The sequence below is a fragment of the Diabrotica virgifera genome, chromosome 3 (assembly GCF_917563875.1).
Source record: "Diabrotica virgifera virgifera chromosome 3, PGI_DIABVI_V3a".
NCBI lineage: Eukaryota > Metazoa > Arthropoda > Insecta > Coleoptera > Chrysomelidae > Diabrotica > Diabrotica virgifera.
The window spans coordinates 131,678,334-131,704,064 of NC_065445.1; the positions used below are offsets into that span (position 1 = coordinate 131,678,334).

Below are 25,731 nucleotides of genomic sequence, written 5' to 3' on the forward strand. Positions count from 1 at the left end.
TTTAAGGGCCAAAGGTGATGGTATTCGCCTAAACGGCTTTTTTTCAAATTAATTAAATGCACTGAAAACCGTGACCCACTTGTTCTGTTCGTACTCTAAGGAGACGAAAGGAACTCTACAATATGTAGTCACATTTCGTCTACTCTTCCAGGAAAAAATTCCAACTAAAGTTGGTTCCATGTACTCACAATCTGAGTAAACTGAGAAAATATATTGAAAAGATAAAGAAATAATTTTCAAAATTAAACTGAGATTATATTTCATTTCGGTTCAGAGATGATCAATCATCCCCTTACGTACGTTTCAGTCTCGCAAGACCTCATCAGCGTCCACATGATCAACATGATCACCAACGTGATCATGTAACCCTGTGGCCTGTGTAGTTTAGTATTAAACTAAATAGATTTTTTTTAAAGACTATGTTTTCACTGTAATGGCATATAAAACAACGTAATGTTACTCTACATCCCATCAGACTGAAAACAATGGGAACCTTCTCTGGTTACACCTCCGAGACTTCTACAATTTGCAAGCCATACGGATGCTGAGACTAAGGAAGATGAGGGAATTTTACAATTTATAATTCACGTCCCATCTGCTCAGCGCGGTAAAGTTCCAACGAGAATGGTTCCTTTTGTACTCCAATCAGAGTAAACATGTAAATCAAAAATCAATAACCATTTTCAATTTCGTTTCAAATTCTAGTCCAATCAGAGAGTGCAGCAAGCACCTCTACCGATTTCGAAACTTATTAGTCTCTCATCGGGAGGCACATATGCTGCTCTCTCTGATCCAACTAAAATAAACCCCGGCGTGCAGTCACGGATTGCAACGAACGAAATGGAATAGATGCCCTAGCGGCAACTGCTAGCAAAAGACTAAGTTTTCACTCTAATGGCATATAAAACAACGTAATATTACTCTACATCCCACCAGATTGAAAACAATGGGAACCTTCTCTGGTTACACCTCCGAGGCTTCTACAAATTGCAAGCCATACGGATGCTGAGACTAAGGAAGATGAGGGAATTTTACAATTTATAATTCACGTCCCATCTGCTCAGCGCGGTAAAGTTCCAACGAGAATGGTTCACTTTGTATTCCAATCAGAGTAAACATGTAAATCAAAAATGAATAACCAACGAATTGCAACGAATTGCAACGAAGTTGCACGAAATTATACATGATTCATTATTACGAATTATTCATTTTTGATTTACATGTTTACTCTGATTGGAGTACGAAGGAAATCATTCTCGTTGGAACTTTAACGCGCTGAGCAGATGGGACGTGAATTATAAATTGTAAAATTCCCTCATCTTCCTTAGTCTCAGTATCCGTATGGCTTGCAAATTGTAGAAGCCTCGGAGGTGTAACCAGAGAAGGTTCCCATTGTTTTTAGTCTGGTGGGATGTAGAGTAATATTACGTTGTTTTATATGCCATTAGAGTGAAAACTTAGTCTTTTGCTAGCAGTTGCCGCTAGGGCATCTATGCCATTTCGTTCATTGCAATCCGTGACTGCACGCCGGGGTTTGTTTTGGTTGGAGCAGAGAGAGCAGAATATGTGCCTCTTGATGAGAGACTAATAAGTTTTGAAACCGGTAGAAGTGCTTGCTGCACTATCTGATTGGACTAGAATATGATGCGGCTGTATTTTCGTTTTGCAACGAAATTGAAAATGGTTATTCATTTTTAGATTTTTTTAATTGTTCCCCAGTGTAATATTTACCTCAAAAATTCAATCTCTGACACAAGCTTTATAGATTCTCATTTAGTTTTGATTTTTAGATATGATTGAATACAAACGAGAGGAAAGTGCAGCTACAGAAAATTGGGGATTAATTACTTTTAGGCAGGGTCTGCTTACTACGCCGTTACGTATTTACAGCAAATTTCAAATAAAACTGGTGGCGTTCCACGAATTAAGTCATTTTTGGTTTGGAAATTTGGGTAAGTTATCTTACAATATTTTTACTAGCTATTAAAAAGTTAATGTCGTCTCATTATAAACAATATTACGTAGGTACTTACTTTACTTTATTCTGTCCGGATATGTTGTTCATAGAATTTCGACCCAGTATCGGACTACGTCGGTCGATTCCATCTTTGTTGGCGAGCCACAAATCTTCGAGAGTACACCGATGAGGACAGTTTCTGCATGTAAGAAAATCAGCGGCGTCACCAGGATGATCCTAAGGGGGGGGGAGGGGTTATAACTACTGGAGTGTCGCTGGGGGTTATAAAATAGTAATGGTGTTTAGCGTATAGAGCTCAAAGTACATCCCAATGGGGGCGATTACAACCCCCAAACCCCGCCCCCTGGTTACGCCTCTGAAGAAAATGTTTCATATTCTGTATTTCTTCACAGTCGCAGATCACATCATCTTCGTCTATGTATATTCCCCCATTTTACTGGAAGGAGCCCTGTTATTATCCTATTAATAGTTTTTCACATTTTAAAGTTTAGAGGTTGGGCGGTCCATTGAACCTGGGGAAGAGGAAAATACTCGGGCACTGTTAAAATGAAGGTTTTTCTGGATTTTAGTTGCTTTCGTGGTGTTCTAGCTTTGTATAGGGATGCCGCTTGTCTACGATCTGTTTAATTTTCACTATGTACTCTGCAACACTTCTGTGTGTTGAGGGTTTTACAAAACCCGCTACTTTTTATAGATTTGATAGTGTAGTTGGTATCATGCACCCCGTTACTATTCTGCATGTTTTATTTAGCGCAGTATCAACTTGTTTGGTGTGGGCAGACCTGCCCCAAATGAGGCACGCATATTCAGCAATTATTAAAAAAACAGAGCCTGTGCCGTTGTTCTTAAGACGCCAGGATATGCACCCTATTTACTTCCCGTTAGCTTTCTGAGTATGCTCTTCCTAGTTGTTACTTTCCCTCTCGTTTTCATGCAATGTTGTCTGTAGGTGAGGGACCGGTCCAGAGTTAGTCCAAGATATACAGGTAGGTCTGCGGGTTCTAATGTACATGGCATGTACTCCATGCAATTTGGAGTTTTCGCTTGGCTTCTTTTGCGCGAAGTTGGAAGGCGCAGACTTGGGATTTAGACGGATTGGGTCTCAAGGAATTCTGCAGGTAATACGCTGTCATTGTTTTTAAGGAAGTTTCGAGTTTCTTTTCCACCTCCCCGAATTATTATGTAGTAAATTTCAACAAACTCTTTAAAAACATCTCGTGCCGTTATGATTATACCAAAGATATCCTATGGATCCTTGATAATCTAGTGGTTTCTCGTTGTCTACGACATTCCAATGCCGTTGACTAATTAATTAGTTCCTCGGCTTTTGACTTTTAATTTGCCAAATTTCTTAATCTCGAGAAAATAAGTTGCCCTGTTTCTTGTCAATTTATCCAAAATGTAGCTGCTGACTGATAAATGGGGGACTACTTATAATGAAAGTCATTCTGCTGTCAAAGCCTCCTTAGTGATCGTAGGTACTATTATTATTTCTGTTCCAGTAACGAACGCATGGTGGAATGATATCTGGCTACAAGAAGGATTTGCAACTTATATGAGCTATAAATTATCAGCACAGGATAATAATAATACGCAGGTAAATATATCTAAGCAATAAGGATAATTTATTCTTCTTCCTCTCTACAAGCAATTAAATTATGTTTGTTCGTTTTCGAACTGATGCTTCTACGAAAGGTTATCGCTAGGGACGGGGCATATTATACGCCCTAAAATTTTACAAAATATGCACATATAATATATGCACACATTTTTGCAAATATATTCATGTTTTATTTAGATATGCAATATTTTTAATATACATACAGGGTGAGTCATGAGGAACTGTACATACTCCTACCTCGTATGCAGGCCTCTATGGGGAATAACAAATGACCATTAAAAAGTGTCTGCTCCCATTGTTTAATAATATACAGGGCGAGTTGTTAATTTTTACAGCAACTTGTATTCGTCATAATGTTTGAACAGTACGATCGATGTGTCTCTTATTTTGGTCAATCTTTACACTTCTACCACCCAATCAACTGATTTTTTCAAATTAGAAAAAAATCTGGTCCGGCTTTAAAAAATTAGTTCGTCTTGGTCTTAGAACGATATTTCACCCTGTATACGGTTTTTGAAAACTTTAATAAGAATTTTACAAATTAGACAAACAGGCAAGTAAAATGGCATATTTATTTTTTCCCCACAAAGTTACTTAATTTTTTATAAAAAAATCAAATTTGACTATGAATTAAAAGTTTGGTGAGAAGAACCGTAGATCTAAAAAAACCTTTATTTACAACAATTAATTTTTTTGAACAAATATTTAATTTATAAGTTACCCCCAACCAACTGATTTATTCAAACAAGAAAAAAATCAGGAGCGGCTTTAAAAAAAATTAGTTCGTTTTGGTCTTAGAAAAAATTTCACCCCGTATACGGTTTTTGAAAACTCTAATAAGAATTTTACAAATTAGACAAATAGATTAATAAAATGGCATATTAATTTTTTTCTCCACACGATTACTTAATTTACAAAAAAATCAAATTTGACTATGAATTAAAAGTTTGGTGAAGTTAACCATAGATTTAAAGTAATAATACTACCATTGCTCGTGCTATACGTTTTAAATAACACAACCTTTTTAGTCAATTTCCAGAATTTTAAAAGGAATAAGTTGTTTTGAATAATACTAAAACATCATCCTGTATAATATTTGTTTGCCAAAAAAGGAGATAAACAAATAAATCTAACTTAAACAAAAATTAAAAGAAATATTTTTCCCGTCATTTTTTTGCATTACTACCTTCTCACCATATATTAATACTATGTATTATGTACTTTATGCACGATGGGGCATCACCACATTTCTCAGTTACTGTTTGTCAACATCTTCATGTAACTTATGGAAATAGGTGGATAGGAGGAGGGCCTCATACATGACCACCTAGATCACCTGATTTTAAATCTGTCAACTATTTCCTATGGGGTCGATTAAAAGAAATGGTTTATCGAGAAAATATCAATACGCAACAAGAACTAAGTAATTGATAAAATTATTGATTCTTGTAACATTATTAGAAATAATCCCTTAACTCTCAGGAGGTCTATTAGGCAGTTGATGGTCCGAGAAAGATGGATTCCACTTTAAAAATCTTCTATAAATTTCAAAAAAAAATGTGTTTTATTGTTTCATTTGTTTCTTAAGTTCTTTAATGTATCTATGCATACAATTGTTGTACCCACATACATATTGTTAAATTTACTTGCATGCAAATAAATACGTTTATGTTAAATATTCTACATTCTACATAATATGTATTTTCTTTTCGTTAATTTAAAAAATAAATTTACTGTATTTTGCCTTTTGAAATAAAACTCTAATGGCGCGTCCGCATTGGTAAATTTTTCGTGCGTATTGAACTAATGGTTCGTCGTAAATTTTTACCAGTGAGGACGCGGTGCTCAGATCATTTGATCTTCGCTCGAAACCGACAACTGATGGAGCGTGAGCGTTGTGTGCGTCGAAAATTCTTGAGTCCGATTTATGCGACGAACACGTCCACACTAGCACAATTTACTTCGAGCACGCAAATATTTGCAACGAACAGCTGGTACGCACGAAAAATTTACCAATACGGATGCGCCATAAGAATTCATTAAAACGACACTACCTATGAATCACTAAACAAATACTATTCAGGGCGATGATTTAGTAATATTATTCAAAACAACCTCTTCCTTTTAAAATTCTGGAAATTAGCTAAAAGGGTTTTATTATTTACAACGTATAACACAAGCTGTGGAAGTATTAATACATATGTATAAATTAAATATTTGTCAAAAAAAATTGATTTTGCAAAAAAAATATATTTTTTAAATCTATGGTTCACTTCACCGGAGTTTTAATTCATAGTCAAAGATTTTTTTATTAAAAAATAAGTAATCGCGTAGGGGAAAAATAAATATGCCATTTTAATTGCCTATTTGTGTAATTTGTAAAATTCTTATTAGAGTTTCATTATCTTTATCTTTATCATTCTTTATCACCTACAGGGTGAAATTTTTTCTAAGACCAAAACGAACTAATTTTTTAAATCCGGGCCTGATTTTTTTCTACTTTGAATATATCAGTTGATTGGGTGGTAACTTATAAATTAAATATTTTTTCAAAAAAAATGAATTCTTGTAATAAAAGTTAATTTTTTTAAATCTATGGTTCACTTTACCAAACTTTAAATTCATAGCCAAATTTTATTTTTTTATAAAAAATTAAGTAATCGTGTGGGGGGAAAAATAAATATGACATTTTAATTGCCTATTTGTCTAATTTGTAAAATTATTATTGGAGTTGTTAAAAACCGTATACAGGGTGAAATTTTTTCTAAGATCAAAACGAACTAATTTTTTAAAGCCGGACCGATTTTTTTCTAGTTTGAATAAATCAGTTGACTGGGTGGTAATAGTGTAACAATACCCAAAACAAGAGACACATCGATCTTACCGTTCAAAAATTATGAAGAATACAAATTTCTGTAAAAATTAACAACTCGCCCTGTATATTATTAAACAATGGGAGCAGTCACTTTTTAATGGTCATTTGTTATTCCCCATAGAGGCCTCCATACGATGTAGGAGTATGTACAGTTCCTCATGACTCACCCTGTATATTAATTTTATATAAATGACAAACAAACCCAAAATTGATGACAGTTAGTAGTTACATTAAAAGAAAACTTTTTCAAATAACATTGTATTACGTTATTCACATAATTCACATAAACATTTACAAAATTTTTATAAAACTTATTTGTAAAATAATAAAATTATTAATAACAATAATACGCATAACGTACATTTACGAATTAAGACTACTGTTGTAGCTTACCATATAGTATAAGAGCTGTGAGACATTTTTGAGTAGGTATTTTAGGCAACCTGAAAATTTTTCAGGTAACTCTTCCATGATAGCCTAATACAAAAATGCCGGTCTGGCTGGAGGGTAGCGGTTATTTTCCCCAAAACTCCCCCCCAAAGTTACAAAAAGGGTAAAAATTGTTATTACACAAAATATCATTGACGTGACTTTAAAGTAAATTTAAATATTCAAATATAAAGAAAATAAACAGGCCAGGCGATTTGAGGGCGATTTTAACTCTGCAAGATACTTGCATGGGCGCCCCAGGATTATTTTCAGGGGATGCATCTGAACTTCAGAAGATTTCATCTGAATCTGTACATACTATTAACGAGTATAAAATATACAACTATACATTCAAAGCTATGTACATTCCTTCAGGACAGGGAAGTACAATTATTATTTTGACAGGGTATTTTTTAATATTAAAAATAAATATTCTAAAAAGACAGGTTTCGTTTGGTGAAATTTTCCAACTGCCATGTGATCGAACAAATTACGCGTGCATATAAATGAAAAGCGCTATAGGTAAACAGGAGTGTGAGAAAGAGCGTATACCGATAGCTGTTTGCGTCCTCTGTTGTACCTGAGCGAGTCCGTTCGCTCGAGGAAAATCACGTGACCTGGCGATCCCATGTTGTTGTGCCTCGAAACGTCAGAATAATTATTATATATTATAGTTTTTTAAGTAACTTTTTCTTAATTAAAGGAAAATAATACGTACTATACAATAGATTTTGCAAATATGATAGAAAAAGACAGATTTATTATTATAAAGATATAGGTAGAAAAGTATAAAAGTATAAACTAAATTGATTCTGTGTCCGAATCTTGTACTTCTTCTTCAAACTCCTCATCTGAGCTTAAATATTCACTGTCTTCTTCTTCGTCAGACTCCTCTTGAGACTCAGATTCCTCTTCTACATGATCTGTAAATAGTTGTAATATGTATTTAGAATTAATTAAAAGTTAATTAGTGATTAATTAATTGAGTTGCTACGTATTCTCTGTCCTTTTATACGGAGTCGAAGTCTGGAGAATCACGGGCGCATCTGAAGATAGACTTGCCATTGTTGAGATGTGGTGTTATCGAATAATGTAAAAAATATCATGGACGCAACACGTAACAAACACGGAAATATTAATAAAGATAAAAAGTCAAAAAAATACTCAACACTATGAAGGAAAGAAAAATGAGCTACTTTGGTCATATACTAAGAAATAAAAAACGTGATGTAATTTATAATATAAGGAAAAGTATTAAGTATTAGTTATACATTAATTTTTAATTAATTCTAAATACATATTTACAACTATTTACAGATCAGGTAGAAGAGGAATCTGAGTCTCGAGGGGAGTCTGACGAAGAAGAAGAGAATGAATATTTAGTTTGGCTCATTTTTCTCCTTTATAGTGTTGAGTATTTCTTTTGCCTTTTTCATCTTTCTTAGTGTTTCCGTGTTTGTTACGTGTTGTGTTCATGATATTTTTTACATTATTCAATAACAGCACATCTCAACAATGGCAAGTCTTTCTTCAGATGCGCCCGTGATTGTCCAGGCTTCGACTCCGTATAAAAGGACAAAGAATACGTAGTAATTCAATTAAAGTAAAAAGGGGTAGTTCCCTGGGTTGGCTGTATACCTTATAGTTAAACAAACTGGAACATGAAGTAAAAACCACTTCTATGTAAAAGGTATATTTACTAAAAATTTTTAGAATCCCAATAGTTTCAATAAAATGAGTTTATCAGAACGTTTTCAAACCTATCGGTCCATTATCAGTGAATTTGAATACTTGCAAAATAGCCCCAGAACCAAACAATGGTTGTGATTATAAATAAATCTACATTATGTCAAAATAAATTTAAAATGGCTAAACGCCGATCTTCAGGGATTAAACCTCTGGGAACATGGTGAAACTCTACCCGAGGACCCAATCAACCATCTTACTTAGTAGTCATCGTTGACCGAAGATGGTTGAGTGGGTCCTCGGGTAGAGTTTCACCATGTTCCCAGAGGTTTAATCCCTGAACATCGGCGTTTAGCCATTTTAAATTTATTTTAACATAATGTAGATTTATTTATAATCACAACCATTGTTTGGTTCTGGGGCTATTTTGCAAGTATTCAAATTCACTGATGATGGACCGATAGGTTTGAAAAGGTTCTGATGAACTCATTTTATTGAATCCATTGGGATTCTAAAAAAATTTTTAGTAAATATACCTTTTACATAGAAGTGGTTTTTACTTCATGTTCCAGTTTGTTTAATTCAATTAAATTATCGCTAATTAATTTTTGTAGAAGAGGAGTCTCGAGGGGAGTCTGACGAAGAAGAAGACAGTGAATATTTAAGCTCAGATGAGGAGTTTGAAGAAGTACAGGATTCGGACACAGAATTAATTTAGTTTATACTTTTATACTTTTCTACCTATATATTTATAATAATAAATCTGTCTTTTTCTATCATATTTGCAAAATCTATTGTATAGTACGTACTATTTTCCTTTAATTAAGAAAAAGTCACTTAAAAAACTACAATATATAATAATTACTCTAACGTTTCGAGGCACAACAACATGGGATCGCCAGGTCACGTGATTTTTCTAGAGCGAACGGACTCGCTCAGGTACAACAGAGAACGCAAACAGCTATCGGTATACGCTCTTTCTTACACTGCTGCTTACCTATAGCGCTTTTCATTTATATGCACGCGTAATTTGTTCGATCACATGGCAGTTGGAAAATTTCACCAAAAAAAAACCTGTCTTTTTAGAATATTTATTTTTAATATTAAAAAATACCCTGTCAAAATAATAATTGTACTTCCCTGTCCGGAAGGAATGTGCATAGCTTTGCATGTATAGTTGTATATTTTATACTCGTTAATAGTATGTACAGATTCAGATGAAATCTTCTGAAGTTCAGATGCATTTCCTGAAAATAATCCTGGGGCGCCCATGCAAGTATCTTGCAGAGTTAAAATCGCCCTCAAATCGCCTGGCCTGTTTATTTTCTTTATATTTGAATATTTAAATTTACTTTAAAGTCACGTCAATGATATTTTTTGTAATAACAATTTTTACCCTTTTTTTAACTTTGGGGGGGATTTTTGGGGAAAATAACCGCTACCCTCCAGCCAGACCGGCATTTTTGTATTAGGCTATCATGGAAGAGTCACCTGAAAAATTTTCAGGTTGCCTAAAATACCTACTCAAAAATGTCTCACAGCTCTTGGACCAATAAGGTGTTTTTCCAGATTGTCTACCAAAACATTATGTTTTCTGTCAGATAATATGTATTTATATTTAGAAAATGATCTTTCTACGGGTGTTATTGGTACATGTTAAGGGTACATAATTAACTCAGGATCTAAATCCCAAAGAGTAAAAAAATGTAGGTTTTGCTTTTCTGAATATTTTGTATTTTTTGTTTTTCTGGAAGACAAAATTGGTTATGATACGGCTGTTTAAAATTTGCGCTTTGAACCCATGAAACTTACAAATCTTATATAAACAATATATAAGCAAAGTAACTTGTGAGGGGGTTATGATTAATTTAATTTGGTATGCTAATTAGGGGGTGATTTTCAGGATTTCTTTTACCAAAACAAAAGGGATCAACTTTATTTTGAGCGTAACTTGCTTACTTTTGATGCTAGAAACTAAAAAAAAAAAAAACAAAAATAAAGCTTTTTTACACTTTACAAAAGTGTTTACCATAAAAAGTGCTTCATTTTTTGGTTATTTCACGTTGAAATATTCGATTTTGAATTTCACGAATAAGAACCAACTCTGCTTCTAATTGGTCTACAACCTTCATACATAAACCATTTTTTTCACTTTCTTATTAGCTACATTTTGGCTAAGTATATTTTTTTCGATAAAATACTGATTTATTCTTCTTCTGGATGAGACTATCCGTGACGAATATTAACGGTTATCATGGCAATCTTTATCTTGTCTGTACCAGCGCGGAAAAACTGCATATATGTTGTGTTCTCCTTCCTTCTGGACCTCGTTTTCCAAATATTTTTCCATAGAGGATGGCTTATTGGAGGGCACATGTGAATTAATTTCACATGATTTGTCAGAAGTAATGTCTCAAAACAGATGGAACACGACTTCTACGGAACACAAAAAGAAGTATGGAGAATGATCAGAGGGCAAAGAAAGGAGATGGACGAATTAATAAAAACGAAACACATTCAGAACGTAACATGGGCAGACTACTTCCGATCTCTGTTTGCTAAAGCCGACGAAAATGAACCACCATCACCTGAAGTCACGACGAACGAAGAAATAAACATCGAGGAAGGAGAGATAAAGGAAGCATTTAGAAAATTAAAAAATAGAAAATCTCCAGGGCAGGACGGAATATCGAACGAAGTCCTAAAGTAGGGAGGACAAGATCTGACTAAACAACTATTAAAACTAATACAAAAAATAATAGAACAGAACAGAATACCACAAGGATGGAGATCAAGCTGAACTGAACTGAATGAAATTATTACATTAGCAGAAGAACAACAAATGGCCCAAAAATGCTGTGAGCGGCGAACATTGAAAAATCATAATTTGGAAACTATAAATCCTAGAGACTTCTAACAAACTTCATTTTAAAGGGGAAGGATGGTATTTTTTCTTTGAAGCAATGCTTCAAAGTAAAAAAAATTTATGGGGCAAAAAACAAAATTGCTTTCTTTCGTGTTTTTTTCTGCTTTTTTTTGAATATATTTTTGTAAAAAAATATTTTTGACTTTAAAAGGTGATATTTTGATAGTAGATTTAACCTGGAACAATTTTTCTGTAGACGTGTTTGTACCAAAAGCGCATAGAACTCACCCTAATTCACACTGTGCTAATAAATCGTAGCACTCAGCGGTTTTTTCATACTTCCGTTGACCGTATGAAACAATAAAACCCCGTTAACGTTGTAGTTCCTTTTAGCTCTCTTATTTTGAACATAATCAATAGCCTACAAAACTATGAGCCCAATAAAAAAAAAGAGTACTGTGTTCGAATAATATGGTACTACTGGCCGAAAAAAAAACAAAATGCTCAAACTCCTAACTTTGTGACATGCAAAAATATATAATTATAAAATTGTAGACGTTAATTCAAGAGATAATAACCAGGATTGAAATATCACGTAAGGCTTTTATGACCTGGAAACCAGTTTTATGTAACCGAAGCCGGTCAATGAATATTCGCAAGAAGGTCCTAAAATGTTACGTGTGGTCTATATTATTGTATGGTTGTGAGACATGGACGTTAAAAACCACAATGCTAAATAAATTAGAAGCATTCGGATTGTGGTGCTATCGACGAATCCTGAAGATATCGTGAGTTTCGCACACTTCCAATGAAGATGTTCTCCAAATGATGAATTCAGAACGTCTGCTCATAAACATCATAAAGAGGAGAAAAACAGAATACTTCGGCCAGATAATTAGAGGACCTAAATACCATCTATGTCGCCTTATAATACAAGGAAAAGTGGAGGGAAAGAGATGGATTGGTCGAAAGAAACTTTCTTGGTTGCGTAATATTAGACAATGGTGTGGTTCCACGGTAGAAGAATTATTTCGCGCAGCAGCCGATAGAGAGAAGTTTCAGGAACTTGTAAACATGATGACGGCCAACGTCTGAATACGGACACGGCACCTGAAGAAGAAGACGTTAATATTATTCTGATCGATTAATCCAAAATCTTTTATTTTTCAGCTTGATGAGATGAAATCTTATAACTTTAACGAATTCTTTGAAACAGAAATTTATGAGAAGAGCCAGCCAATCGTTCAATATTTACCAGACCCAAGTAAAATTGCTGATGTTTTTAACGGCCTTGTGTACGAAAAGGTAAGAAATATCTTGCTCTTTATACAATTTATTATATTGGTAGTTCATGGAAATAAGGTTTTCTCAGGGCATTGCAATAGCCATGTATACAGTGAGCACGTAAAGGTTGGAATAAATTCATTTTCTCGAGAATGGACGATTTTGGAAAAAAAATCCTGAAACAGGTCAATTTTTATTTTTAAATTGCAAGTTTTTGATATATATATCATACTAATGACCTCACCCATCTGGGCGTGATGACGTCATCGATGATTTTTTAAATAGGAATAGGGGTTGTGTGATAGCTCATTTGAAAGTTAATTTAATTCTCAATTCAGTAATATAAACATTTACATGATTATGTATACAGGGTGTCTAAAATTTTTTTTTAAATTAATTGAGATAAAAAGAAGAATGCATGTGATCTATTTAGTCCAAAATACATTTTACTGCTCTCAGAAAACAGAAAAAAATGTGTATTTGAAAAATAATCATTGCTTTTCGCTTAAATTAAATGTTCAATATGTCAAGAGGAAGGTGGGTGGCGGCTTTAATATTGAATTTAAGCAAAAAACGATATTCATTTGTCAAATAAACATCATTTCCTGTTTTCTGATAGCAGTAAAAGGTATTTTGAGTTAAATAAATTACACACATTCTTCTTTTTATGTCAATAAATTTAATTAAAAATTTTTTTTTGGACACCCTGTATAAATAATTATGTTAATATTTATATTACTAAATAGAGAATTGAATTACCTTTCAAATGAGCTATCACACGACCATTATTCTTATTTAAAAAAATTATAGATGACGTCATCACGCCCAGATGGTGACGTCACTAGTATGATACATATGTCAAAAAACGGCAATTTAAAAATAAAAATTGACCTGTTTCAGGATTTTTTTTCAAAGTCGTCAATTCTCAAGAAAATGAATTTATTCCAACCTTTACGTGCTCACTGTATAAACATATTTTCACAAATACGGGATGTTGAATTTTTTCTTACAAACTGACGATTTATTTATTGCTCTAAAACCGGTTGAGATATGCAAATGAAATTTGGTAAAAAAAACCATGAAATCCTTTATAAAAGGTATATTGGTACCCCGTCAAAATAGCCCCGTCAAAAAAGCTCCGACAAAATAGCCCCGACATAATATCCCGCACACAAAATAGCTCCGACAAAATAGCCTGCAGACAAAATCGCCGCGGAATAATAGCCCGCCGACAAAATAGCCCCGACAAAAGAGCCCCGACAAAATAGCCCCGAAAAAAAAAGCTCCCTTCAGAATTCATCATGAAATAATTCCTTAAAAATACATTTTTTCAGAAATGGTAATTATCCTCTATTCAGATGTTTATCTTAACCACATTAAATAAAAATTGTCTTTTCAGAGAACTCGAGTCCTGTCTTTCCTGCCTCTTGGAAGTTTGAACAATAAAGTTAAGCAAAAATCAATGTTAATTTATGATATAAACATTTTTTTCTGTTTTCGGGCAACAGTAAAATGCATTTTAAATTAAAAAATTAAATACATTCTTCCTTTTAGTCAAATAATTTAAATTAAAAAAAAGTTTTTGGACACCTTGTATAAATAATTATGTAATTGTTTATAAGAGGCTGTTTTAGCCGGGGCTATTTTAGCCGGGGCTGTTTTGACCGGGGCTATTTTGTGTGCGGGCTATTTTGTCGGGGCTATTTTGTGTGCGGGCTATTTTGTCGAGGCTATTTTGTGTTGAGGCTATTTTGACGGGGCTTTTTTGACGGGGCTGTTTTGACCGGGCTATTTTGACGGGTCACGAGGTATATTTGTTAAAATCCCTATACAGGATTTCCTTTATAAAGGATTTGACGGTTTTTTGTAATAAATGGTATACAGCCAACTACAGGAATTTTTTCCTCGTGGAAATGTGGTAGGTTTTAGAGATAGTGATTGCGCATTTTTTAGATACAAAGAATTTTACATTCACCATTGTCGTGCATACGGGATGTATCTAAAATGTTTATACCCATATGCGCGCCAATGGTGAATATAAAATTCTTAGTTGTATGTCAAAAAATGCGCAATAACTACTTCTTAAAACCTACTAAATTTCATTTGCATATCTCAACCAGTTTTAGAGCAATAAATAAATCGTCAGTTTGTAAGAAAAAATTCAACATTCCGTATCTCGGAAACAAAGCATTTGCGGACATATATTTATAAAGCAAACGGTCAATATTTTTCATGCAGAATTATCCCTCCCTTAATGTTTGTCGCACTTATTTAGAAACACCCTGTATTGATGAATAACATTGCTAGTTGTTAAAGTAACCAACTTTTTTATTACCCAACATAAGCGAATGAATCAAAAAGCAAAATGTTAAAAAAGCCTAAGGCTACAGTTAAGTTTTAATTTCAATATTTTATATACGCTAGCCGCTATAATATGCCACAGGGTGTTCCAAACTTTGAGGAAAAAACACACTATCATTGTTACACCCGGTATACAATGACACTTACCTGTTTGGCAATAATATTATTACATTAATATTCTTGAAGAATAAGGCTATAATATACTAAAAAAATCGCTCAAATCGGACAACAGGTTTAGGAAATACGAAACATAAAAAATGTTCCATTTTTAAGTTGGTGCGTTAATTTTGACGCTTAGTGTATTTTGGTTGAATATTTCTCATAAGTTCACGTTTTTAGGCTTCGGCGATTCTTTTAATGTTGGAGGACGAAATTGGTCAGGAAAAATTCAAAGAAATAATCAGGACATTTCTAAAGAAATACGCATATCATACAGCTACTACAAATGATTTTATTACAGTCGTAGAAGAAGTGGTGTCAGACATACCTCTAAGAACGTTTTTGGAGAGTTATTTGTACCAAAATAAATTTCCAGTTCTCAACGTCGATATTGTAAATAACTCGACGTATGTTATAACACAACAAATTTGCGAGACGGTTCAACAAGAACCAATTAGGTAAGTAGCTTTCCATAGTTTTCCAAGCAGTATTTGATCAAAGCATAAAAATTATTTTGGTTTTTACTTATTCTTCTACATCTTTAACCTTTTAATTTTTCCATGCTTTTATGTTTTCTGATTGTAAAGATGGTATCCATTGCTTTTGTTGGTCATGGTAAAATTCTGTTAATTTATAGTAATTTATTCATAACATCATAATCATCATCATAATTGGCTCGACAATCCCCTGTGGATCTTGGCCTACACGCAGACAAGTCGTCACTCCCGTCAATTCCTATAGTCCAGGTGGTGAGACCGCTCCCGTCTGGAAAAAATTCTGATTCGGTTCTTTGTGGATTCCTATTCAAAAATGTCCCTTTTAAATAAATCTGAAGGGTGCCAAGCGGAATTTTTGGGCAGAAATTGTTTAAATATTTTTTTTAAACAAATACAAAAGATCACTTTTATTTGTTTCGTTACATATTTTTTTTAGGTTTATTGGGTCATTCTTAACAAGCAATGTATCTTGCGATTTTTCTCGAAAATTGATAGTTTTCGAGTTATGAGTTATAGCCGATTTAAAATCTGAAAAATGCGAAAATAAGCAATTTTAAGGCTTAAAAACTCATATTTAAATCAGCATTTTTGAGGTTGCCAGATACTTAAATTTAAGCTTAAACATTGAGTTTCAAGATTCTGAAGAGTGATCGGTCTAACCTTAATTTAGACCGTTGTTTTTTAATTGTTAAATATGCGTGTATATCCGATTTTTTCGCCGGTGCCGCGCAGTCTATTTCAACAATCTCCCATTTTCCTCCGAAAAATATTTTTTAGATTCTTTGGAACATTCTAAATAAAATAAGTTTCTAGTCATTTTTCTCAAAAAATAATAGTTTTAAAGTTATAAGCGATTTAAAATCCGAAAATGTGTATTTTCGCGTTTTTCGGATTTTAAATTGCTTATAACTTTAAAACTATTAACTTTTGAGAAAAATGACAGGAAACTTATTTTATTTAGAATGTTCCAAAGAATCTAAATAAAATATTTTTCGGAGGAACATAGGAGATTGTTGAAATAGAGCGCTCCGCACCGGCAAAAAAATCGGATAGACACGCATACTTAACAATTAAAAAACAATGATCTAAATTAAGGTTAGACCCGATCACTCTTCAGAATCTTGAAACTGAATGTTTCAACTTCAATTTAAGTATCTGGCAACCTCAAAAATGCTGATTTAAATATCAGTTTTTAAGCCTTGAAAATGCGTATTTTCGCATTTTTCAGATTTTAAATCGCCTATAACTCAAAAACTATCAATTTTAAAAAAAAAATTATAAGATACCTTTCTTGTTTAGAATCACCCAAAAAATCTAAAAAATTATTTTTCGGAGCAAAAAAGGTGATCTTTTGTATTTGTGTAAAAAATTGTTTAAACAATTTCTGCCCTAAAATTCCGCCCGGCACCCTTCAGATTTGTTTAAAGGGGACATTTCTGAATAGGAATCCGCAAAGAAACCAAATTATAATTTTTTTCAGACGGGAGCGGTCTCACCACATTGCTTATCTATGCCAAGTTTATAGTAGTAGATACTTACATTATATTTCACAATATCTGGATCTATATTATGTACAGGTGGTATAATTGGCATAGATAAGCATACATTTCACAATATCTGGATCTATATTATGTACAGATGGTATAATTCGAAGTTGTATCTTCGACGCCATTAGACCACTTTTATTTACGGCCCCACAAAATCTTTCGAAGTAATTTCCTCGCAAAGATACCAAGAATCTCTCGTCCTTTTGAGATAAAGTCTACGTTTCAGCCCCATATATCAAAACCTTATTATTAAGGTTAATTATTAAGGTCTCGTTAATGTCAAGCTTTACTGCACGTTTTAGTTTTTTATTTTTCAGATGTCTTGAAGACCATCGAGAGTTATGTTTGCTATTGCTATGCGTCTTTTTACTTCATCGATAGTTGTGTTTGTTGTATTTAATAGTTATTTAAGGTATGTGAATTCTTTGACTTGCTCAAAGGTATAGTTGTTAATTTGGACTCTGCTGAACATTTTGAGGGTCTTAATAACAAAATATTTTGGTTCTTTTCCTCTTTTACAACAAATCCTAGTTCAATTGCCGCGTGCGTAAAGTTTTAAAAACTAAAACACTACACTACGTCTCGAATACTTCTGCATCTGCCAACAATAACGATATCATCAGCGAATGCGAGAATTTGTGTCGATCTTAAAGATAGCTCCATCTAATATTTACCTTTGACTTTTGAAGAGGAGGCACATTGTAATATTACAGACCATAGAGTTTGAATTCCAACGCACGAGTTTACGTTTTGCATTGTTAATTTTATCAATTGAATTAACTTAGGTGGGTTCCCAAAGTCTACCATTGTTTTATACAGTGCACTTCTTTTAACACTATCGTATGCTGCTTTGAATTCGACCGTGCAAGTTCGGCAAAGCGACCCCTATTTCTACGCTCTATACTAAAATTCGCACTTTTAATTATATTGGCCAATTATATTAGTCCTGGTTACTGGATAATTGTCAAGGCCATAGTCCAAAAAAATAATAAGAAGAAAAAATAAGATTCAGGTTATGTTATGAAAACGTCAACAATTGTATGTAGTAAATAAAATTAGTTATTAAAATGCAGTACTGCAAGCAAAATAAAATTAATTAAATTTACCTTTATATAATAATTGCATATCATATCAATATTGTGGAGCAATATATAATTGTTCTGCTTCATTGACAGAAGGTACGAAATATACGTCAATTTGACAATTTCAATTGACAATATGAATTATTTAAGATAGTTGCAATATTTCTCCGCGACTCGCGCAGGGTCGTTTCTCGTTTCCCCTTCCAAGTACTTGCACACCGCGATTTTTATTATAAACTATTATTATAGTGATTTTTTTAAACTTTGTCTATGTGCGTATATTTGGTATTTAGTTGACTTTCCGGCAGTGATCCGCATTGGTAATGTCCAGTAATATCCCTTGTAAATAGTTTAAGTAGCTCAAAAACTAGAATACTCTCCCAAACAGCCAAATATTTAATATGAAGTTACTAACATAGTAATGGCTCTATACCTACATAGTTCTGGCAATCAAGTTCATCACCATTTCTATACAACGGAATATTATTCCTTTAGCCACTCCTCTGGCATCAATTCGTTCTGCCATATAATAAGTACTATCAGTTTATGGACTACTGCCAAGAGATGGCCACCACCACCTTCCTTACACATTTCAGAGCAGATTTCGTCGATTCCTCGGGCTTTATTGTTTTTAAGCTTTTGAGTGACATTTGACACTTTTTCTCTTATTGGTGTTTCAATGTATAGTTACTGATGTATGCTTAGTCGATTTTCTATATTCTGGAAGTCCAATTAGTGAGGTTTCCCCTCAGGAACAGCAACCAACATAGTTGGGAGTTCTGCATTGCCGTGATATAACATCAAGAAAAAGTTCCAACATCACATAATATTAAATACAACAATGTAACTTTATAATAACTTTATGCCATTTAAAGGGTTTTCACCCAAATATTTTTAGTGGCTCAACTATGTATATACATCGTAAGCAACACTGATGATGGAATTATTACTCCGATAACGTTCTGTGATATAGCCGGAAAGGGTCTTTTAATACATATTCCTTTTATAAAGGCTTTTTTAATAAATTTTTATGATAGAACTTGTCGGTGATTGATTACGTGTCATTTATTACTCCTTTACAATTTGCTTGATTCCATTTAATAAACTTAATTTTTTCACTTTTCTAGTGCTACTAAATGGACGATTCCAATTAGTTACCAAACTGATTATTCTAATGATTCAAAACATGTATGGTTTCACAGAGAAATGGAAGAATGTAAGTAATAAATATTTTATTAAATATAATAAATTTATTAAAAAAGTTAGTTAAATGGTATAGGTAGGTATAATACTAAAAAGGTATGGCATATTAAAAATGTCAAAATTTTCAAAATAAAGGTTTCCATACAGTTAACATATACCATATACTCCATCAAATGAAATCATATTTCCTTGCAATATGAATCATATCCTTCCTTAGAATGGGAAGAAGAAGGTATAAAAATTTGTATACAACTCTTGAACCACCTAAGATACGACGGTATGACATCGTATTGATAACCGATAAAAAAGAAGAATTGTTTGAAATGACGAAAGAACTGGACATAGAAGCCGGAAAGATAGACCTTAATATGAATTACAGCAAGATCAAAATCATGACTAATACAGCAGGGCCGTAAGTACGATGTGGGGGGCCCCGGGGCAAACGTGATCTTACCCCTCAGCGGAATGGGGGTAAACCCCCATCAAACGGAATCATCTCATCTGGAATCATTTGGAAAACGTTTTACGAAGTTGATTGCTTCGTTTTGAAGGTCTTGATCGTTTGCATTCTAAATAAAATCAGGTTGAACAATTCGGTAGGTACGTATCTACCTAGGTAACACTACGTCTAGCTGATGGCATAATGTGTGGATCATTGAGTAAAACACGGTTACTCTAAAGCTAAAGCATGAATTGGGATCTTTAAGTCTTTCATCTTCGCACAGTTCATCGAAATGTTTTTTCGTCTTCTGCATTATTTTTGGAACGAACCCTGTTGTGAAAACAACAGTTAAATTAATTCGCATTTATGTAAAAATATCACTCTTAAATTTTTGGGACAATCTGTATGTGGGTAAAATATATTTTAGTTCTCTCAAAAGTTTGTGTTATGTAGGCACAAAGAATAACGCACATGTGGTTGCCATTAGAAGAGGCATCTGACTTGCGAACTAAGAAAAACATGTGTGTCGCCCTTTTTCAGGCAGAAAAGTGGAAATTAAAATATTAATGCAGTGATTTTGAAAAGAATTGGGGCAGTCCCTTTTAGTTCTCAGCGGTGGACACTTCTGTTCGCGTGTGTTCCTCTTTTCACCGTGAAGATACGTTACGCTTTCCGCAATAATTAGTTTAAATACTCTTTCTCTTTCGCTATTAAGACAATTTATCGTTAATTCCGCATATTTGTTAAACTCGTTGTTGTTAATAAATGTTTTGTTCGCTTAACGCTTTTATTTCTCGTTTGCACAATCCTTCATATCGTGTTTATTAGTAACTATAAAACCGGACCAAATAAATTCTCAGAACCAGTCGCTCTAAAATTCACTAGTTTGTTAATATCGAAGGACTCTATGCTTTGGGACATAGGCGTGTGGTCCTAAAATATTCACCTATGTCCAATTAGGCAAAAGGTAATAATTAAACTCTTTTCGCCACTGTTGGGGTGAGATTCAATAAAAACTCACACCAAACCCTACTGGTATTCCCCAACATTGACACATATTTGAAGCCTCTTCAAAGAAGGTTTCAAATTGTCCTCTCATTTCATTTAGTTTTAAAAGGCTCTCTTCAAGTAAACTGTAAGCTTTTAAAAGGTCCAAAGATTTTGATTGCAGTGTTTTCGAGACTATGTTGAGGATTTCAAGGATTTTATTTTGCACAACTAGTAACAAAACAAATTTGAATGATTCTAGTTTCTTTTTTAAATCTTAAAAAACAAATTCCAACATATGCAGGACTTCTAAGACTGCAAAGAAATTATAAGGACCCATCTAAAAGACGGAGCTGCTTTGTGGTTTGAAAGTAAAGAAAATCAGGTGACTTCATGGAGAGATTTTGAGGCAAAATTTTTTATAATGGTGCAGGTGAAATAGGTTAAAATCGATCATTGAAGTTGTTAGAATTAATACGCCGTGTACTTATTACAATCGGACAATTCGAAGTAGAACTTAACTAAAAGTACTTTAAAAAGGTTATTTGACCTCGTTACAATCTATATACGGCCAACCAAACGGGGGCCCCGGGGCACTGCCCCGGTTGCCCCAATTGTAGTTACGGCCCTGTAATACAGATGAAGACATCACAATGAGGATCGGACAAGATGAAATAGAACAAGTTCACGATTATATATATCTGGGTCAAATTATAAAAAAACCAAACAGCAGAGATCAAAAGACCAGTTAGACTGGCATGGGCGGCATTTGGCAAACTAAGCTACATCCTTAAAAACAAAAGATATACAAATGTTAAGACCAAGGTATACGATAAATGCGTACTCCCTGTTCTCACTTACGGTTCCCAAACTTGGACGTTTACAAAAGAAAACATGGACAAGATCATAAAAACGCAAAGAGCAATGGAAAGGCAAATGTTGCACATAAGACTAATGGATAAAAAGAGAAACGAGTGGATAAGAGAGAAAACGAGTCGATAAGTTAGGGATGTTAGACAAGAAGTTGCAAAGTTGAAATGGAGATTTGCCGGACACACTATAAGACAAAAGAAAGACCGATGGAATAAAATTCTCATAAATTGGAGACCGTGGAAATATAAACGAAGCAGAGGAAGGCCACAAATGAGATGAGCAGATGATGTCAAGAAGCACGTGGGCTCTAGGTGGATAACTGTAGCGACAGACAGAGAAGAATGGAAAAGGATTGGGGAGGCCTATGTCCAAAGATGGACCGAAGAAGTCTAATTACATATATAGATGAATCGTATCAAGGCACTAGTATGTTACTATCGCAAGTGTATTATACTATTTAAACATTTTATTATTTATAATATAATTTCCCAGTTTGCCAATTCATCTTAAAACGCTTCTCATTAATAACTCAGTAATCAACTATAATAGTTAACAGTAATAATTCAGTATTTTTAGATGTTGAAGGGGCATTTAATAATATTACTACCAACTTTTTAATAAAGGCAATGGGTAGAAGAGGCACACTTGCGGTAATATGCAGATAGGTAAGGGCGTCCTTGGAGAATGGGATAGTAATATCCAATCTGGGCAAAGCAACCATCAAAGCTAGAGCAGATGGAGGCTGCCCACAAGGAGGAGTTCTGTCACCTTCACTTTGGGCAACCTCGGTAGATGATCTTTTAAAAAATCTGCCTAAAAAAGACTTTTACTGTCTAGGATACGCTGACTATCTTGTAATACTGCAACAATAAAAACTAGAAATTGTCAACTTTACAACAAAGAGAGCGTTACAAGGCGTAAAAACAGCGGTGCTGGGAGGAAAAGAGATTTGATATGTTAAAGAAACGAAATACCTAGGGGCATATTTTGATCATAAGCTTACAGACATATACCATGTTCTTGGGCAGATGTAGAAAAATATGCGGTAAGAATTGGGGGCTCACTCCAAAATGACCGTATAGATATACACAAGGTTTACTAGACCAATAATAACCTATGGGTCTGTGACGTAGTGGGAAAGACACAGCAAGTGGAAACAATAAGGCGGCTAAAAAATACACAAAGCCACGCATGCCTGTGTATTACGGGGGTCATCAAAACAACTCATACAGCGGCGTTGGAAGTCCTGCTGAATCTACCACCAATTCATATCTTTATGCAGCGCGAAGCCAGACCTGTGATGCACAGATTAATACATAGTAAGCAACACATAAGCCAGGACATAAAATTGACAACAGAAATCTAATCGAGGAGCTAAAAGCAGATATTATTATTGCAATGGGGCAATCAATCGACGGAACAGCTACGAGATATAGCTTTGAAAATAAATTCAAAACTAATACAGGGTGTTTGGTAAAGAATGGGCCATAGCTTAACCTTAGATTCCTTAGCTTAAAATAGGTGGATTTAAGCTAACTTCCCTTAGTACCAAAGTTTATAATAACCGAAATACAGGGTGTCAAAATTAAACTTGTGTTTTATTTATTTTTGAATATTTCCTGACTGGCATGGGACCACAACATGAAATTTGGTAAGTGGTGCTGGCATTGTCCACCCTACTAAATTATGTTAAACAAACGTTTCTGGCTACTACCAGAGGCGTACGACGGGGGAACGTGAATGGTTGACCCTTCCCAAATTCTACGCCACTGGCGGAATTGCTATTTTAGTTAAATTTTTTGATTCTCCAATACTTTCTATAGCCCATTCTACGAATATACGACCCTCTTGGATTATCGCGACAACGAATATTTTACTGTGCAAAATATGAAGAACGAAACTTAATTGCAAATTATATTGTTGTTTATTGGAGTAATTATTAGAGCAAAATACTTTCGTACTTCTTATGTTTCCCACTAAAATATTCGTTGTCGCGATAATCCAAAACAGTCGTATATTCGTGGAATCCACCATATGTAAATAACATACTATTCATTCGTATGCCATTCGTATATAAAGCCATTAGTTTTCGAGATATTTGAAGCTGACAACGAAGGAGCATAGCATAATACATTAATCAAAATAAGTGTGCCTTTTCATTTTTAACTTCAAATATCTCTAAAACTAATAACTTTATCGTTACGAATGAGGAGTATATTATTTACATAGAAAGTATTGGATAATCTAAAAATTATGCTAAAATAGCAGTTTCATCAGTGGCGTAGATTTTGGTAAGGGTCAACCATTCACTTTCCCCTGTCATACGCCTCTGGTAGTAGCCAGAAACGTTTATTTAACATAATTTAGTAGAATTTACAGTACCTGCATTTTCTGCCAAGTATCATAAGGATATGTCAAATAGTTTTATAGTAACGGGCACACATATTTCTTAAAGTTTTAAATAAAGAATAAATAATTAAAAAAAAAGAATACGTAAAAATAATTTGACATATCCATGTCATACTTGGCAGAAAGTGAAGGCAATGTACACCCTACTAAATTATGTTAAATAATCGTTTCTGGCTACTACCAGAGACGTACGACAGGGGAAAGTGAATGGTTCACCCTTCCCAAATTCTACGCCACTGATTAAACTGATATTCTAGCATAATCTTTAGATTCTCCAATACTGTCTATGCAAATAATATACTCTTCATTCGTAATGATAAAGTCATTAGTTTTTGAGATATTTGAAGTTAAAAATGAAAAGGCACACTTATTTTGATTAATGTATTATGCTCCTTCGTTTTTAGCTTCAAATATCTCGAAAACTAATGGCTTTATCGTAACGAATGAAGAGTATTTTATTTAAATAGAAAGTATTGGAGAATCAAAAAATTGCACTAAAATAACAATTCCGCCAGTGGCGTAAAATTTGGGAAGGGTCAACCATTCATGTTCCCCCGTCGTACGCCTCTGGTAGTAGCCAGAAACGTTTGTAGAAATTCAGAAAAGAACGTACCGTTGAATTTCCATATCCAGACAGCACTTAATGCACTCAATTCCGTAGAGGTCATTTCTAAACTAGTATGGGGTTGTGCCTTAAATAACCTATGAAACTGCAGCAAGGTCACGGTAACCTGAATACCGGAGCACAAGGGTCATTAAGAAAATAACATGGCAAGAAAACATCGTCAATGCTATTTGCTAGACCGGGATCCTTCTGCGGCATTTCAAATGCAGTAAAAAGAAAGGCTACAAGAAAGTGAGTAGCTCACAAATCTCTGGAATGATAGAGGAATTCACCAGGACAAAGACGGGTGGAACAGCATTGAAGAACATTCGCCAAAATTTAAGACAGACCTAATAAGCTAAGACGGGTAAAACAGACAAAGCCATAGTGGGTCTGCTAACAAGGCACTGAAAGCTGAATATGCAGTTGAAGCTGATGGGATTGGCAGATGATGACCTATGGAGATTCTCCCACCTAGAAGAAGAAATAGCAGAACAAATTTTATGTCCGTGTGAGACCTTGCAAATCTGCAGTTCTTTGCATTAGGCAAAGAAAAGCCACAGGAAAAGAGCCACATGGAAGGTTCAGTCTCGAAGCTATCTCGACCTTTTAAGAAGGGTAAGGCTAGAGAATGTATTCTAGGACTAAAAGACCAAAGTAGATTTGAGGAGGACTCAGTGGAACAGGCCAATAGTCACCTGATTAATCTATCTATTATATCTAGTAACTCAATCTAGATATGTCTTAAGTATCTTGATTTCTTGATATGTTTGATTTGTGTTCTAACACTTTTCGTTTACCCCTTTTCCTTTATGGTAGACTGTCCTC

General features: G+C 34.1%; 2 protein-coding genes across 2 annotated transcripts in view; one reads left to right on the forward strand and one right to left on the reverse strand.

Annotated features, from left to right (window-relative positions):
- The window catches only part of LOC126881317 (uncharacterized), a 261,916-nt gene that overhangs the window by 109,043 nt on the left and 127,142 nt on the right, over positions 1-25,731 (reverse strand). The gene's annotated exons all lie outside the window — the stretch shown is intronic.
- The window catches only part of LOC114337754 (glutamyl aminopeptidase), a 92,803-nt gene that overhangs the window by 48,059 nt on the left and 19,013 nt on the right, over positions 1-25,731 (forward strand). The window contains exons 5-9 of the mRNA XM_050645532.1: positions 1,791-1,952; positions 3,481-3,575; positions 12,626-12,760; positions 15,440-15,717; positions 19,513-19,601. Of these exons, the coding sequence (XP_050501489.1) occupies positions 1,791-1,952; positions 3,481-3,575; positions 12,626-12,760; positions 15,440-15,717; positions 19,513-19,601 (759 nt within the window). The remainder of the gene's footprint in view (positions 1-1,790; positions 1,953-3,480; positions 3,576-12,625; positions 12,761-15,439; positions 15,718-19,512; positions 19,602-25,731) is intronic.